The 16190-nt window shown below is 43.5% G+C and overlaps 1 protein-coding gene across 1 annotated transcript in view; it reads left to right on the top strand.

Annotated features, from left to right (window-relative positions):
* SENP1 (SUMO specific peptidase 1) overlaps window positions 1-16190 on the top strand; it is a 201038-nt gene that overhangs the window by 39002 nt on the left and 145846 nt on the right. Inside the window, exon 2 of the mRNA XM_078688916.1 lies at window positions 13849-13891. Within this exon, the coding sequence (XP_078545042.1) occupies window positions 13888-13891 (4 nt within the window). The 5' untranslated portion in view covers window positions 13849-13887. The remainder of the gene's footprint in view (window positions 1-13848; window positions 13892-16190) is intronic.

The following is a 16190-nucleotide window of genomic DNA, read 5'->3' as shown; positions in this document are numbered from 1 at the left end:
TTTAATGTACAGGTTACGCACCCACCCCACTCGGCAGCTTGCGATCAAACAGGCATGTCTGTCCGTCTAGGGCGGGAGCATGGCATCAGGTCCAGAAACATCCAATATTTGGCTTCTATCACGTTGTAATTCAATGGTAGGAGATACACATATGTCACCTCTGTATCTATTCCACCTTCCCCACTTATGGTCCCATTTTGTAGGGCACCCTCGGTGCTTGAACACATCCCTCTCGGCAATCATTACCCTGTCCATGTCAAGAACCCAATCCCTCAAGCGCAGGGCCATCCCCACTCCCCCCTCTGCACAATGTTGTGTTTTGCAATGTACCACCCCATTAAGGCCCATGTCTGTTCAGCTTGCGTGAGGTCTGTGGCTTCCCACATGTTGAGGAGACACCGCTGGGGAGAGACCTTCAGAGACTTACCACCCGCTCTCCATCTGCTTCGTAACCCTGTCCCAGTACTGTCGCACTTTGGGGCACTCCCACAAAATATGAAAGAAAGTGCCCGGCTGATTACAGCGTCGAAGGCACAGAGGGTCAGGTCTTCTACCCATTTTAAACAAGGTCCACGCGTCGAAGTAGACGTGATGGAGAATTTTCAGTTGGACCAGGCAAAGTCTCATTGGGATGGCCACCTCTCTGGGAGAGGCCAGTGCATCGCGCCAGTCTTCATCATCTTTGTCCCCCAAGTCTACCTCCCAACTCTTCCGCAGACGGAGCATGGGGTCAGGATGGTTGTTTAACAATTTCTTATAAGTGAGGAGATGGCTTTTGTGGGCATAGGGTCCAGTACCAACCTATCGTCCAATAGGGTGGACTCTGGCAGTGAAAGATCCTTGGGCAAAGCAGTAGAGACTGCATGACTAATCTGTAAATATCTAAAGGCCTCGGACTGCGCTAGTTGATACTTGGTCTGTATATCAGCAAACGTTGCCAATTTACCCCTCACCCACATATCCCCCACTGTCGAAACCCCTATCATGTCCCACCTGACAAAACCAGGGCATTTGCTGAGCTGACCCAATATGTCGGGCACCCAGAGTGGCGTGGCCTTAGTAAGTGCATTATGCCAACCCCATTTCTTATTGACTCCATGCCAAATCTCCCCTGTGCATGCTGTGGGCCCCGTGAAATTAAGTTTGCGGGGATTTGTGTAAAGTTCCCTATTGTAACCACCTCTTCCCAAGAGCCAACGGTCTGTGCAAAAGTTCAGGTCGTCTTGCTCCCTGTATGCCCACTTATTGATTGCAATTAATTGAGAAACTTGACAATAAAGCCATATATCAGGCAATGCAATACCTCCATCGTACCACCCCATCGTTAACTTTCATAGGTATGCGTGGGGCCCGTCCCTCCCATAGCAGCTCTCGCACCGTGGCATCTATAGCGGCGAAATAGGTGTCGTGGATCACGTTGGGGGAGTTCTGCAGCACATAAAGGAAACGCAGTAACGCTAACATCTTAAAAAGTGCCGCCCGTCCCAGGAGAGTAAGGGGGAGAGATCGCCAATGCTTGGCGTCAGATCGAAGACGGGTCAAGGGCATGAGCAGGTTGGAGTCGTAGAATAAGGTTGTATCTGGGGTGATGAAGATACCTAGACATTTGAAGCCCTGTGAAGCCACTGGTATACTGTATCCCCTAGGGTTACGCAGCAGTTCACCCCACAGGACGTAAACTGGGACTTGGCCCAGTTAATGGTATAGCCCGAGTGGGCACCAAATATGCAGAAAATATGAAGAACTTGACTGAGGGACCGCGAAAGCGAGGCCAAATAAAGGAGGATGTCATCCGCATATAAGGAGATGCGGTCCTCGTGTCCTCCGTCCATTTCAGGCCTCTGATCACCGGATCCCCCGATCCAGACCGCTAAGGGCTCCAACACCAGTGCAAAGAGAAGGGGTGACAGGGGGCACTCCTGCCTGGTGCCTCGCCGCAGTGGGTCCAGATACATGGTTATTGACAGACACCTGCGCGGTGGTTTGTGAATAAAGTAGCCGGATCCACTTAACAAACTTGGGGCGGAACTCCATCCTAATCAGTACTGCAAAGAGAAAGTCCCACTCGAGGGTATCAAATGCCATGGATGTGTCCAGAGACAACATGATGGCATCTTCCCTGATCGTGCCTATTCTGCCCAGGACCCCATTCAAGCACCATAAATTCAAGGCTGTGTTTCTTCATGGCATAAACCCGGATTGGTCCGGATGAACCAGCTCAGTGATGTAAGGGATCAACCTATTGGCCAGTAGTCTTGCCAGGATTTTCACCTCAACTGTGAGGAGGGAAATGGGACGATATGACTTGCAGTCCTCTACTGGTTTGCTAGGTTTATGTATAACCACAATTGAGGCCATCCTAACTTCAGGTGGTAGAACCCCCACATCAGAAGTTTCAGTATACATTTGCAGTAGGTGGGGAGAGACTTGAATGCCATTGGTTTAAAGAATTCAATTCGGAGCCCGTTAGGTCCCATGGCTTTGCCAGAACACACATCCTGAATAGCTTTCTGAATTTCGGTTTCCGTGATGTCGCTCTCAAGGGAGTCTCTGTCGTGTTCAGACAAGCAGGCAACTTTAATAGTCGACAGAAGTTCCATAGCCATGGCAGACTGGTACGACTCGGCGGGTGTATACATCAGTGGGGAATAAGAAGCGAACATGTTGGTGATCTTCTGGGTGTGGTTGAGCAGTTCCCCCGTCATCTCCAAGGATCGAGTGCACCCACCTAGATGCTCTTTCACTTATCTCCAACCAGGCCAAAAGCCTGCCCGTCTGCTCGCCATGCTCATATATTTTAAGCCGGGTGTCTAGCCTTGGCCGCTTCAGTTGGAAGCTGGTGATAATCAGGGCGCACCATGTCAAGTGAGTGTTGTGCTTCCAAATCAGGGGCAGCCACCAGGACTTTTTCCTTAGCGATTATTTCCTCCTCTAGCTCAACCACTCGCTTTGTGAGTTCTCTCCTATGCCCCACCAACAGCGACAGGGCCCAGCCCTTCATAACGGTGCTAAATGCCCCCCACAGCACACATGCTGAAGTGACCGACCCCACATTTTCAGTAAAAAAGTAATCTGCAACTTTGAGCTGTGCCTCCCTAATGTGGGGTACCTTAAGTGTCCATGGGTTTATGGTGAGAGTAGAACGGCGCTTAGGTTGCCCCAGGATTAGTGTTGTGAGAAGCTGGGAATGATCTGAGAAGCCAATCTTCCTTTTTTAATATTGTTCGTTCGATAACTTTATTTCGGCCGCAATGGGCCATAAAAGTTCATAAAATATATATCTGCAAGTCACCCCTAAAACAGGCCTAATGAGGCCTAAAGCAGGGTGCGGTATATTAGATAGTGGAACATGTACGTTTACATGTCCCAGCAGTAAAAACCCACACTTGTATATACTGTGAAAAAAGATAGTAGCCCTATTGATGTGTGCAGAGTTGCAAGCTGGCACCTCAGTTTTGCTAGTTCTGACTAAGACTACTAAAATTGATTCTGTAAAATAAAAGAAAACATTTTGTTGCATTGTACCCAACTTGAATTAATGTAACTTGTCGCAGTGGGCAACTTTGGTAGAGTTGCCACTTTGGAACTGTGGGAAGGACCGGAGAGCAGAATCCAGTTAAATGAAGAAAGACGGACTCTAGGAATTGAGAGAAAATGCTCCGTGTTTAATGTAGTGGACCACCCGGTCCAAGTGCCAGATACAGAATAATTTTCCGTTACCAAGCATCCCTTCTCTCCCCAGCCCCGACATTCTTCCCCATGAGGACAGAAACCTCTACCATGGCCACTGTGGAATGGGCCCGAGTGTGACACTACTGTGTTGCGCCCGTCCGTGTCCACCAAGCAGCACAAGGTGAGATTGCACAAGCACATTAATGGTCGCATGCATTCAACACACCTTCCTCCACCCCTTAAAAACAAAAATGAAAATAACAAAATAAATTAAAACATTTCCTTAACACGTTACATAATCTTGGAATCTCACAGGGGACGTCGAGACCGCACACACCTTGGAACAACCCTATCATTGCTTGCAGAGCATGTGTCCAAGACGTTGGCACAGTCTTGCTCTTTGATTGTCCAAAAACACATTGATTCCAGGATCCCATACACTAACCCTATCCACTCTAACAGCATTTTTGTAAAGATCAACAGCTCTTTTGGGTGATGACCGCATTGGGTATCCTTTGCCAAGCACATTTTTCCTTTTTGATGCAAACCATGGGCCCCACCTCAACTACCTGTTTGCTTATGGTTCCTTGCCTCTTCCTCATATTGTGTCTCATCTTTTCCTTAAACTCCTCAACCCTGTGCTGGACCTTTTCATAATCCACATCAGTAAACTCGCTCATTTTGCTTTGTTTCTTCTTCAGCCACCAAGGAACTAACCTGGTGCTGGGTTTGCGTCCCCTCAATAATTAAAAAGGGCTGACTAAATTCACTTAACTGGGTGATGTTCTGTAAGCTAATAATATCGATTGCAAAGTGTTTCTCCAATTAAACCTTCCTTTCACAGATAATTGAATGGCCCCTTTTATAACACGGTTGAACCTTTCAACCTGACCATTCGCCTCTGGATGAAACACTGCAGTTTTATTATGCGTGAATCCACATTACTGAAAGAAACACTCCATCTCTTTACCAATAAATCGAGGCCCATTGTCGGTAATGATACTTGAGGAATACCTTCCCTACAAAAAACTACATCCAAGAATTCTATTGTTCTTTCTGAAGTGACATATTTTACCGTCTTGACTTCAGGCCACTTAGAATAATAGTCAATTAACACGATACCAAATGCTGCATGTCTACGCAGAAAATGGTCCAATAATAGGAGCAGCAGGAAATTCCACGGGATGGAGCACAGGACGTAGAGCTACAGTTGACTTGTCACTGGAAGTACATTCTGCACAAGACCGCACAAAATGTTCTACACACATCGATACCTGGCCACCAAAAGGATTCTCTGACATGTTTCCTTGTACTGCAACATTCCTGAATGTCCTTTGTGGGCTATTTCCACAACATTTTTCCTCAAATTGTAAGGAGGAGCAAATGTTTCCCCTATTATAACAATGCCATTTTCGACTGCTAATTCTGCCTTCACTTTGAAATGACTCATCAAATCGCCTGATAATTTCCTTTCCTCAGGCCACCCTTGCAAAATGTGGTGCATCACCTTTTTCAAATCCTCATCTTTACCCATTTCACGGTACCACACATCCTCTTGTACAAGGGTTTTGCACCACACACTAAATTGACATCACAGAGGGTAAAGGCCACCTCACAATCCTTTATCGACTTCCCCCAGATCAGGTATGGGAGGGGGAAATGTAGACATGCACTCCACATGAACGTTGGCTCTAACTTGCACATATTCCAATTGAAACTGAAAACCCTGCAACCTCGACGCTAATCTTGCAGACATAGTGCGTCCACCGGTTTGTAGTCAGTTTTGATGATGAATTTGGTGCCCCATAAAAAAGTTTGGCACCCCAAACACAAGCTAAAAGTTCTCTCTCTATGATGGAGTAATGTCTCTCTGCATCACGTAGGGCTCTAGATGCATAAGCTACAATCCTTTCCTTCGCACCATCTCTTTGAATTAGAACACCACCCAACCCGCAATTGCTAGCATCAACCATAACAATACATTTTTTCCACTTACAAATGGTTTTAGACATGGTGCATTCACTACAAATCCCTTCAAGGCATTGAACGCTGCAGACATTTCTTCTGTCCACTCAAACTTTGCATTCTTTTTAAGAAGGCATCTAAATGGATCTGCTTTGGATGCACAATTAGGAATTAATTTAGTATAGAATTTGGTGAGGCCAAGGTAAGCTACTAGTTGCTCTATGGATGAAGGAGTTGCATCATTAGTGATATTCTCTGCATGGTTACATGTGGGTTTAATACCAACACCACTGATAGTATGTCCTGAGTATTCTACTTCAGATGCTTTCAATCTGCAATTGTCAGAGCAAAGTGTTAGTACCTTGCCAGACAATGCAGTGAGTACACTATTTAAATTCTGATCATGTTCCTCAGCGTTTTTACCATATGCAAGTATATTTTCTTGGAATGCTATTGCACCCGTTAGTCCCTCAAGAGTTTCCTTCATCAATCTTTGGAAAACTGAAGCAGCACTGGTGAGGCCAAATTGCACGCGACAGTACCTAAACAGTCCTTCGGGAGTTATGAATGCAGTTACATTTTTTGATTCTTCATCCACGACTACTTGATGGCAAGCACTGGCTAAGTCAGTGCAGAAGAATACTTGCGCACCAGCTAACTTAGACGCCATCTCATGTAGGTTAGGGAGAGGGTGGGCGTCCATCTAAAAAGCATTGTTTAGGCTGCGTAAGGCCACACTTGGTCTAAGTTCCCCTGTGGTTTTACCCGAAATCCGAACTGGAGAAACAGATGGTGATGATTCGATGGGTTCAATTATATACTTACTGCACAAATCTTTTAGAATGTCTTTGAGCTTGGATCTGTAAGATAAGGGAACATTTCTCACTCTGTGACAAACTGGAATAGCATTGTCACAAGGTTTGATGCTATCTCCTAATTTATTGATACAAACACTTGAAAATTGAATTTTAAAATCGGAGATAAACTTAGAATTGTTATTATCTAGATCATTAAAAAGTCCTATTAAGTAAACAGGTGGATTAGCTCTAGGGTCAAGTTTGATCCCCGTCTGTTCTTGACGTGGCCGACCCAAAAGTGATTGCCCTGATTTTGCCACATATATTTTCCCAAATGTGTGGCGTCCTGAAAATTCCCAGTTGGCCCAAAAATAACAGACCAATTCAATTTTGTGTCTAGTGTACCCACCGGGTGCTACATCGGGAGCAATCGATTTCTTGTTGGGCCATTTATCATTTACAATATTCTGCACTATAATTGTATACCAAGCACAAGAATCTCCAAGAAGTTGTAACTCCTTACCATCAATAGAAATCATGCAAGAGGGAAACTTGCTGATGCTTTCGCTCCCACAAACATTGATGACAGTGTTGATTTCGTTTTCATAGCTTTCACATATACTTTCACATTCATTATAACCTTGGATCATAGTGGAGAAGTGTGGCTCAATGGTTAGAGCGGCAGACCCTGATGCAGAGGTCTAGCCCAAGACCAGGGTTCAATTCCCCGCCTCGGCGGGTCTTGGGCTCAAAATTCCACGGACCTGATAATTCTCGCCTCGGTGCCTATTCCAATCGTGGAGTCCCACTCTGCAACTCTGGGCAATAGCTTGCTTAATCTCCACAACGCCCCCCCACAACGCTAAGGATGCCTGGCCTCCACATTGGGGGTGCCCAGGAGTGGACACCTCGCAGGGAAAGCCAGGATGGGTTCCACAACGGTATTCGTACAAGCGCCTTGAGACCCTTGCGGGTGAGTAGTGCGCTATACAAGTATCAATTTACATTTACATTTACATCATATGTACTCTCTTGGGCATAATGTACATACTTTGTTGAAATGTTCCTTCTTGCCACACTTTGAACAAATGTTGTCACTGGCAGGGCATAATTTGGAATTGCCTAAATGCCTACTCCTCCTGCATCTATAACATAACAAGATATGCTTTCTGTTTTCCACACTTGTCCCTTTATATCTCCCATCAGGTTTTTGGAAACCCTCCGTTTTTTGCATAGTCAGTTTCTTAAATTTATCAACTTCTTTAGTTATGCTATTTCTCACTTTTCTCATTACATCTTATTTCTTTGACAAACTTCTCAGAATTCTCAATAGATTTGGCTATGTCAATAGCAGCATTTAAGGACAAATCCGATGTCGTCCACAACCTTTCTTGTACTTTTTTAGGTCTCGCCATAGGAGGGGAACTCTTGCAATCGATCACCACTTTTGCATAAACGCGTGCACGTTTTGCATTGCTTTGTGTTGCAACGCGTGCATGTTTGGCACCCCCATCTGATGAATATCCTACCTAATCATTGTAAAATTATAACAAAAAATGTTTGGGTACTTCAAATGTAAAGGAACCGTTTTTTACTCCACTTATCCTGTGGCGCCCACCACAGCTGCTGTATATACCACATCTCGTGTCACTTGCGCCGTCACCACAACTTCATGAGCACTTGTGCACAGTATTCTTATGGTTACATGTCATTCAATGTAACGCAGTGCTACCACCTCCTGCATGTACATATGAAGTTTAATATGTCCAACATGCTCTTTGATTGAAATACAAATTACCTTCATAAGAAAATGTCTCCCTGGCTTTCTCCTCTTTTGGATTTAATCCACTGCAATAAATTTTGCCACATGTACTTGAAATTTGAATATTACCCTTGCTTGAGACACTGTTGTTTGTTACCTACCGTTTTCTAAGGGACAGACCGTAGTGTGTTGACTAAAGTGAGCACTCCTCGAATTCTTCGTAGAGCATCTTAGTATAGTGCAAGATCAGTAAACGTGCTTATTGTGCACATTTCTCTGCAGTGGTTTGTCTTTTGATCAGCAAAACAGTTCCACAGGTGTTAAACTTCAAAGCCGGTCCGTGAATTCCGCCTCTGATCCTTTTTTCCCTGACTCGAAGAGACATGGATGGGACAGTGAAGAGTCTGAGGTGACTCTGGTTTAGTGAAGCAGCCGGAAGCCCTGGAACTGGGTCATGTCCTTGTAATGGCTGGCGCAGTGAAACGTGGTTTAAGAAAGCCTTGTGGGTAATTGGTGTGCACTGTGTAATTGTGGTTTGACAAACCTGGAAAGCAAAATTAAATCTATAGATACGAGTCATTATCTTTGAGGAAGTCTGAAAACATATATTGGCTATTAAGTTTGCCTTCTGATTTTAATGGTTTTCTTTTAGTAGATGAATAAAATCTGTCTTTTTAAGTGACGTTTAGGCTGTGAGCATCGTTCATTGACAGTTGGCCGTTTGTTTTTTCTGGCCTACCACAATTCTCGTCCTGAAGCCATAAAACCTCTTTCTTTGCTTGGTGGCTAGTAGAAAGCTCGAAACCCTCTTAGTTTCTGCTTCCGGGTATTCTGAGCTCCCCTGTGTTTTTAATGCCTTGACCTTTGTGTCTTTAGGGGTTTAGGTCAGAGGGTAGATTAAAGCCGAGTGAAGGGTACAGTTTAGTGGAAAGGCACCATGTTTAAAGTTTGCTTTTCGATGTATACTATATGGCCCTACTCCATGCCTTTGTTAACCAAGAAATATGTAACGGAACACTCTAGTGCTGCTGGGTGATGTGCATCTGTCCTTTTGTTCTATTTATCCATAAAACGTGATTTGTTCTGTATTGACCACGTTCTCAGTGGATTTGCTCATTACCCATCCTTTTCTCTGTCGGTCCTTCCTTCTCCCAGCCATCCTTCCTTCTCTTCATCCACCCATCACACCTTCACACCTGTGCATCTCTTCATCAACCCTTCTCTCCGCCCACCTCTTTATCTATTCTCTCCTTCCATCCTTACCTCTATGCATCAATCAAGCCACCATCAACCTTACTTCTCCCCTGAATCTATCATCCTTACTTCAGTTCACATTTCTTCCACGATTCTACTGCCCCCTCCCCCAATCCATCCATCCATCCTCTCTTGTTGCATTTGTTCCTCCCTCCACGACTCCATCATGCCTTTTTCACCAGTGTCTCTAAAAGAAATCAAACTAAGCACACACAATTAAAAACAAGTATTGGCATAGTCAATAGGTCTCACCTTTAGGACCTTACAAGTGTTTAGTTATCCAGCACAATATCCTTGGTGCAACAACATCAACTGTTGCATGGCTAAACACTTATAAGGTCCCAAAGGCGAGAACTATTGGCTATGCCAATGCTTGTTGTTATTTGTCCTCATAAGAATCGGGTCTCTAAGCACTTGTTCATATGAGATGTGCTCAAAGTCACGTTACTGCAAGAGACCCAAGAGCTGAAACAAAATCTTCAATGGTCTCGTTAGGTTGTTTTTTCCTCGAGGAGAAAATGAACCTTTCCATGACAAAGTTTTTCTTTTTCCCATATCTTAAATTGAGTTGCATAGACACATACTGGTATACATTGATATTGCCTGGGTTAATTAAGGCAGGTACATTTTTGAATTCTTTTAAATCTATACCACCTAAGCAATCTTTTAAAGAGCTAATTTTCTCCCTCTAATACCTCAACATAAGCTAGAAACACAGGTTTCCATATTTCCCAATCCATCAATGGTTCACCTGGTGTGGCTAGGAACAAAGGAGGAGGTATAATACCAGCCATAATATTACACAAGATAATGCAATGAATAAAGAAAAAAAACTTATCAAAGCAAACAATATGGACATTTAACTTGAAATGTACATTGTGTGCATATCACAGAAATTGTGTATGCAGAGAAGATAAAAACTTGTGAGCATACGGTGCCTTGATGTTCTTGTTGTAAGTTTGTTTATTTCTACTGAACAAAATATTATCCAGGTGATCAAGGAATGGTGTGTGGTATTGCTGTAGAATATGATCTAACACTTGGTTATAATTCGTTATACTCAAGATTGTCTATCGCAGTAACTTTAAACAACAACAGGCTTGACTAATAAGCGTGCCTATCCCTGTGAAACGTACTAAAGATGGTGGTGTATTACGTGCAGCGTGGTTGCCGGGGATACCGTAGTCTAAGGTGAATACGGCGTTGTCTTGGATACCGTTGTTGGCCTTTAGAAATGTGCAATAACAGTGCACGTTCAGGCGTCACCACGTTATCATGCCGTTCAAACGTCTTGAAGAAGGGGGCAAGCTACAACACACACAGCTCAGGGAATCGCGTGCGGTTCTCGAACCTCAACAACAGCACAGGTAACGCTTGTAGAGGAAAACAAACCTGTATGGCTCACTGACTCTGGACTGCTGTATCTGATCCCTTTCAATTCTCTGTGAAAGACCAGTAGAAGATCTTGTAGCGAAAAATGTTTACAAAATCTCAAGTCCAGTGTTTTCCGGTAGTGTTCAGTAGTGCAGTGAAACACGGATGTCCATTTCTTGCGTAACAGGAGAAAAAAAATAAAAAGCAATGAAATAACAGCGTAGCTCCGTGCCTGCTCGTCCCCAGTGTAGGAAGGACCGGAGAGCAGAATCCAGTTAAATGAAGAAAGACTGACTCTAGGAATTGAGAGAAAATGCTCCATGTTTAATGTAGAGGACCGTCTGGTCCAAGTGCCAGATACAGAATACTTTTCCGTTACCAAGCAACCCTTCTCTCCCCACCCCGACATTCAATAAATAACATTCTTCTCCACGAGGACAGAAACTTCTATGATGGCCACTGTGGAATGGGCACGAGCGTGACTTTATGGTGTTGAGCCAGTGTCCACCATGCAGCACAAGGTGAGAGCGCACAAGCACAGTAATGCTCGAGTGCACTCAACAGTTACCCTAAATGTCCTCTGCCCATCCACGGTTTCATACTGGGTTTTTACTCACTGCAGCTTTCTGCCCTTGTGGGTTGGCTTGCAAATGACTCCCAGGACAATGGAACCCTAAGAGCAGGATAGAGGTGTTACTTGTCCCTGGCAGGAAGACACATGGGCGTTGGCCCAGAAGGGGAGGTTCAAAGTTGAACACTTCGGAGAGTCCTATTGTTTAGGTGGACAGGTTGGCACTCAGGAAGGGGAGGGGAAACCAGTTGCCAAACTATTTTTGGGGGGGACAAGTAGTCCTCTTAGTAGCCACACCTCTGCTTTGGGCTAAGGAGCTCTACAATCCGAGAGAGGGGGTCTGTCATCTTGAGACTGGGCAGAATGGGGAAGTCTGGGATAGCCAGATGCAACACTTCGCATGAAGTGGGCCTCAGGAGTGAGGAAACCTAGCTCTTAACCAATGGCTGCGTCCACTCTGAGCGCGCTTACTGGGCATCAAAAGAGCAAACCTGGCACCCAGACCTCCTATATTGACAGACTGGAGAAGAGGACTGAAGAAGAACTACCCAGCTGCACCAAGGGCCCAGTGAAGGTGCTGTACCAACATGGGACCCTGGTGGCTAGCAAAGGAGATGGGACTGTGCCTGCTGTGTCCTGCTCGTGGAGAATTCGTTTACTGAGCCCAGCAGAAGTAAAAGACTCCAAGAGGCAGTTGGCTACCCCTCCCCCTTCCCCCCCCCCTGTTTGCATCACAGGGCCACAACAGTTGAAGAAGCCTGCTGTGACAAGTTAGTAGCCCAGATCTTCGCATCATGGCCAATTGTCGCTGTGCTGCACCAGAGGCCAGGTCGTGCCTCTCAAAGTTGCCCCGGATCTGCTGTTCCCGGCAGAGTGGTCAGAGTGCAGCCTGGTTGCCCAGAAGGCAAGTTATTGACCAAGGAAGGATTCTCATTTAACCATGAAACTGGGCCCTGAAGATTTGTAGCCGAGAGTAGCCGAAGGAAGACTCTCGTTGACTATCACATCCACAGCATCCTTGTGCATCTTGTATGCCTTGCATCAGGACCACTTACAAAAGGATAAAAGTGCCTCAAACTGATTGAAGACTGCTTCTCCCTCCGAGGTTGCTGTGTCTGAGGACCTTGCTAGTCTTCTTGTCTAGGTTCTTGTTGGAGTTGGTCGCCTAAAGTAACTGAAAGTAGCCTCTCTGATACTTACCTAATTATTTTCTTGAAAAAGTTTCTTCAAGTCTAGTTGAATTTGCCAGTGCCTGTAAACGGTTAAGTAAAAAGTATATATTTACTGCACCTTGTAAATTCTGTATTCCTGGAACCCTCTGGTGCATCTTTTTCATTTTGGTGGCTAAACTGCAATCTAGTTGTTTAAATTGGTGTTGGATTTCTTGAGTGTCTTGTGCGTTTTTCTTTTCTTCAATTGTTTTGGCGATGTTTAAATTGTCTAACAGTTTTTCCTTTGTGTATGCCTAACTGCTCAGTCACAACTACCAAGGGTTGAGCTAAGGGTTTATAACTCAACAATAGATGGCGGGAGAGTGCAACAACACGTTGCAAACGTTATGGGCATACTTGTTCCAGAGCTAGACTGTAATATGTTATTACATCTGGTGTCAAACCAGCCCATTATAATAACATTGTTTTTTATATGGACATATCCATTTTCTGTATAAAACATCACCAAAGTCCAGTCAGGGATTGGGATGGAAATCTGGACATGGAGGGAATGGTTCATATTTGACCGCGGGGTATTTTGGATGAGAGAGTTGGAGATGAGCATGCAAAGGGAGAGAGGTAAATATCCTTTTTAAAATGTTTGTATTCCAAAACATTATTAATTTGTGAAGTGTAGTAAGCATTTAAATTAAGTGGGAAGCTACTTTGGGAAGAGTTACTTTTGGACACCAGAAGGGAAGACACGACCCAAAAAATATATTCAAGAAGAGAGGAAGTAGAAATAATGCATGCTAGCCAAACAAGGGTGGTGTGCTGTGGTAAGGATACACAGTCCTTGATTTCTTTACTCTGGTGTAGGACTGGACATGGCCGAAAGACACACCTTTAAAGATTGGCAAGACTAGCCAGTGTTTGTGTGATACATTATTAAGAAATTAGAGAAATTGATACAGAAGTAAGAAAAGGGAATGAGCTGAGAAGCTGATAATTAGGAAGGAGACAACTATGTGACCTCACTGCAGACATTCTAGTTACTTTTGATTTAGAGTAAAGAGTTGGAAATGTTATCAGTCAGTGTACTTATATAATTGCATTTACGATTCTAATTGTGTCTGGATACTGATAGTACATATTGCAAAATGTTAGTTGATAGCATGCATCATTATAAAACCTAAAGGCATATTTGTTAAATATTTTAGTTACTTTCAATACAGTTGATTGCATTATTGTTACAATAGTGGGCTTTGTTGCATGTAACAAAGACATTTTTTTGTTTTACAGCGCTTCGGTTCTGGGAAATTAGTCCATGAAGTCTCCAATATGGGTAAGCACTCATCTTCATTTGAACAGTCAGTAAATAGCCTGGTTGAGATCCCTGGGGTGGTGTTGCTATTACGTAAAGCAGAATGTTCAGTGGTAAAACTGCAAAGATTTTGTTTGCATTTCCATAACATATGCTGCAGTTCAGCCTAATGATTAGTGTATCCGGCCATCATAATAGTTAAAGGTTTGGCAAAGGCAACAAGTGACGTATACAGAAACTTGTTCACAGAACCGAGGCGCATGTGAAAATCATTTTCATGATAATTTTTACTTTGTCCCTGAAACAAAATAACCTAATTATTGAGTTTTGCTACCTTTTCTAAAGAGAGAACTACAAAATTCAACACCATAGGGGGTATAAATTAAAATGCTTTCATTTTTAGTGGTCGTGTGATAATGATTTATATGACCAGAAAATAGAAATGGTTTAAGGCATACCTGGCGGAAACTCCCAGACTTCAGTTTCTCAATTATTAGACCAAAACCTAAAACTTAGCAGCCGATGGGATTGTTGAGGTCCTGCCCAGTACACTAGAAGTATTGGGAAGCGCTCATAATGGCATCAAAGGGAAAACAACAGGATATCTGCCAATTAAATAATATTTCCAAACCAGCAAACTGTAATAAAGTGCAATCAGAACATCTTGTCAGTGTTCTTCGTGATTATCACATACACTGCTGAAAGGTGTAGTTGTCCCCACTCTGATAAAGTATTTAAGGACAGGATGAGTAAAGGGCCGTCCATTCCGAGCCAGTAAGCGGCATATATGTTTACCCTTCAAATTAAAGTACTGTCAATTTTGGAGTAGCAACACACTATCAATACCATAGCTTTTGACTAAAGCTCAAGTTGGTAGGTGTATACTTAATGCTTTGATTTGCACTAGCGACTATCAACTTAGATCATACAAAAGAAATGTGAGCGAAAATTCGGTGGTAAAAGATGAAGGTGTGGATCAGAACGATTGATTATTATCCATGGCACTCCTAACTGTTGAATACATGGAGCACATAATAGAGGAATTCTCCAAATGCGGTCGCTTTCAAAAGAAACCTGAAAACACATACATTGGTGTCACTGACCTTACTCAGATCCTACCCACCTCTCTATAGTAAACAATCAGATCCCAACAAGTTAAAATTTGACATAGTGAAGACCAATTGAGGATTGTGTTTTGATGTGTCCCAGGGTGTTCTTCATTCCTGGGATGGGAGTTTTTTGTAGTGTGTATTTGCAAGTCTTACATTAGACTACGTACTTATCTAGCAAGGTTTACTCGTTCACCAATATATTAGTCTAGTCTCTTGTAAATCCCTTTACAGGGAAGGTGTAGGCCTTTCATGACTGCTGTTACAACTCTGTGACATTTAATGTCATCACAAGCATCATGCTTTCAAAGGTCTATCTTGACAATTATGTATCTAGGCTGCTTTGTCTCCTGGAATGCCATTTCCCGTCATGGCAGAGTGAAATGCCTAATATAGCATTTGACGCACCTTTCTCTCCTCTTATGTCCTTATGATCTGACGCATTCACAATGAATGTTATGGCAATCTGTGCACCTTTGTTAACTAATGGCATTTCCTTGTGGTTTACCTTCATATACCTATCATGATATCTGGATAACGTTGGAAAGACATATCAACTGTGTTGTCGGTGATCAAGATTTTGAAGTGAAATTAATTTCTTTCCTATTTTAAAAGTAACGAGTAACTACAATTGAAGATAAACAAATGAGTTGTCGCCGTTTGCCTCGGCCACTGCGTGCCTGCCACATTTGATCCCCTGGTTTTCCAATTTCAAGTGTCTCCAGTTCCCTGGATGACCTTTCCACGTGCTTCTTTGCTCCTTTCCTTTTTATAAATGCTCTATTCCTCAATGTCCAAGCCTCCAATTGACCCAAAAAGCAACCGATTCTATTCCCTATTAATATCCCTTTCAATGTCCTCCACTCAGTTTTCTTCTTTTTGAGTACCCATATCAACTTCCAATTAGTTTCACCTAGTGGTGACACAGGTTCTCCTACTCTGTCCCTAGATGCTACTGCTCGTCTCCTGCTGCACCATTTTCATTGACCCTGTCTGAACAATATACCAAATACAGAAGCATTTAAAATGTTTCAGAAAGTGTTGAGCAGCTAAGGAATAGTTCACTGACGTTTTTGATTAGTCAAATACCTGTGCTCCATTCACCAAATCTCATTTACTACCTCTATGGATTTTTGGTTCTGTGTGTATTTCTGCCTATGATTTAGCCTATCTTTAAGCAGCATTTGTCACTGTAGAAGCAACATGTAAAG

The sequence above is a fragment of the Lissotriton helveticus genome, chromosome 1_1, assembly GCF_964261635.1.
Source record: "Lissotriton helveticus chromosome 1_1, aLisHel1.1, whole genome shotgun sequence".
Taxonomy (NCBI): Eukaryota; Metazoa; Chordata; class Amphibia; order Caudata; family Salamandridae; genus Lissotriton; species Lissotriton helveticus.
Note: the sequence above shows the minus strand (reverse complement) of the source record. Positions and strands in the feature narration are given on the sequence as shown.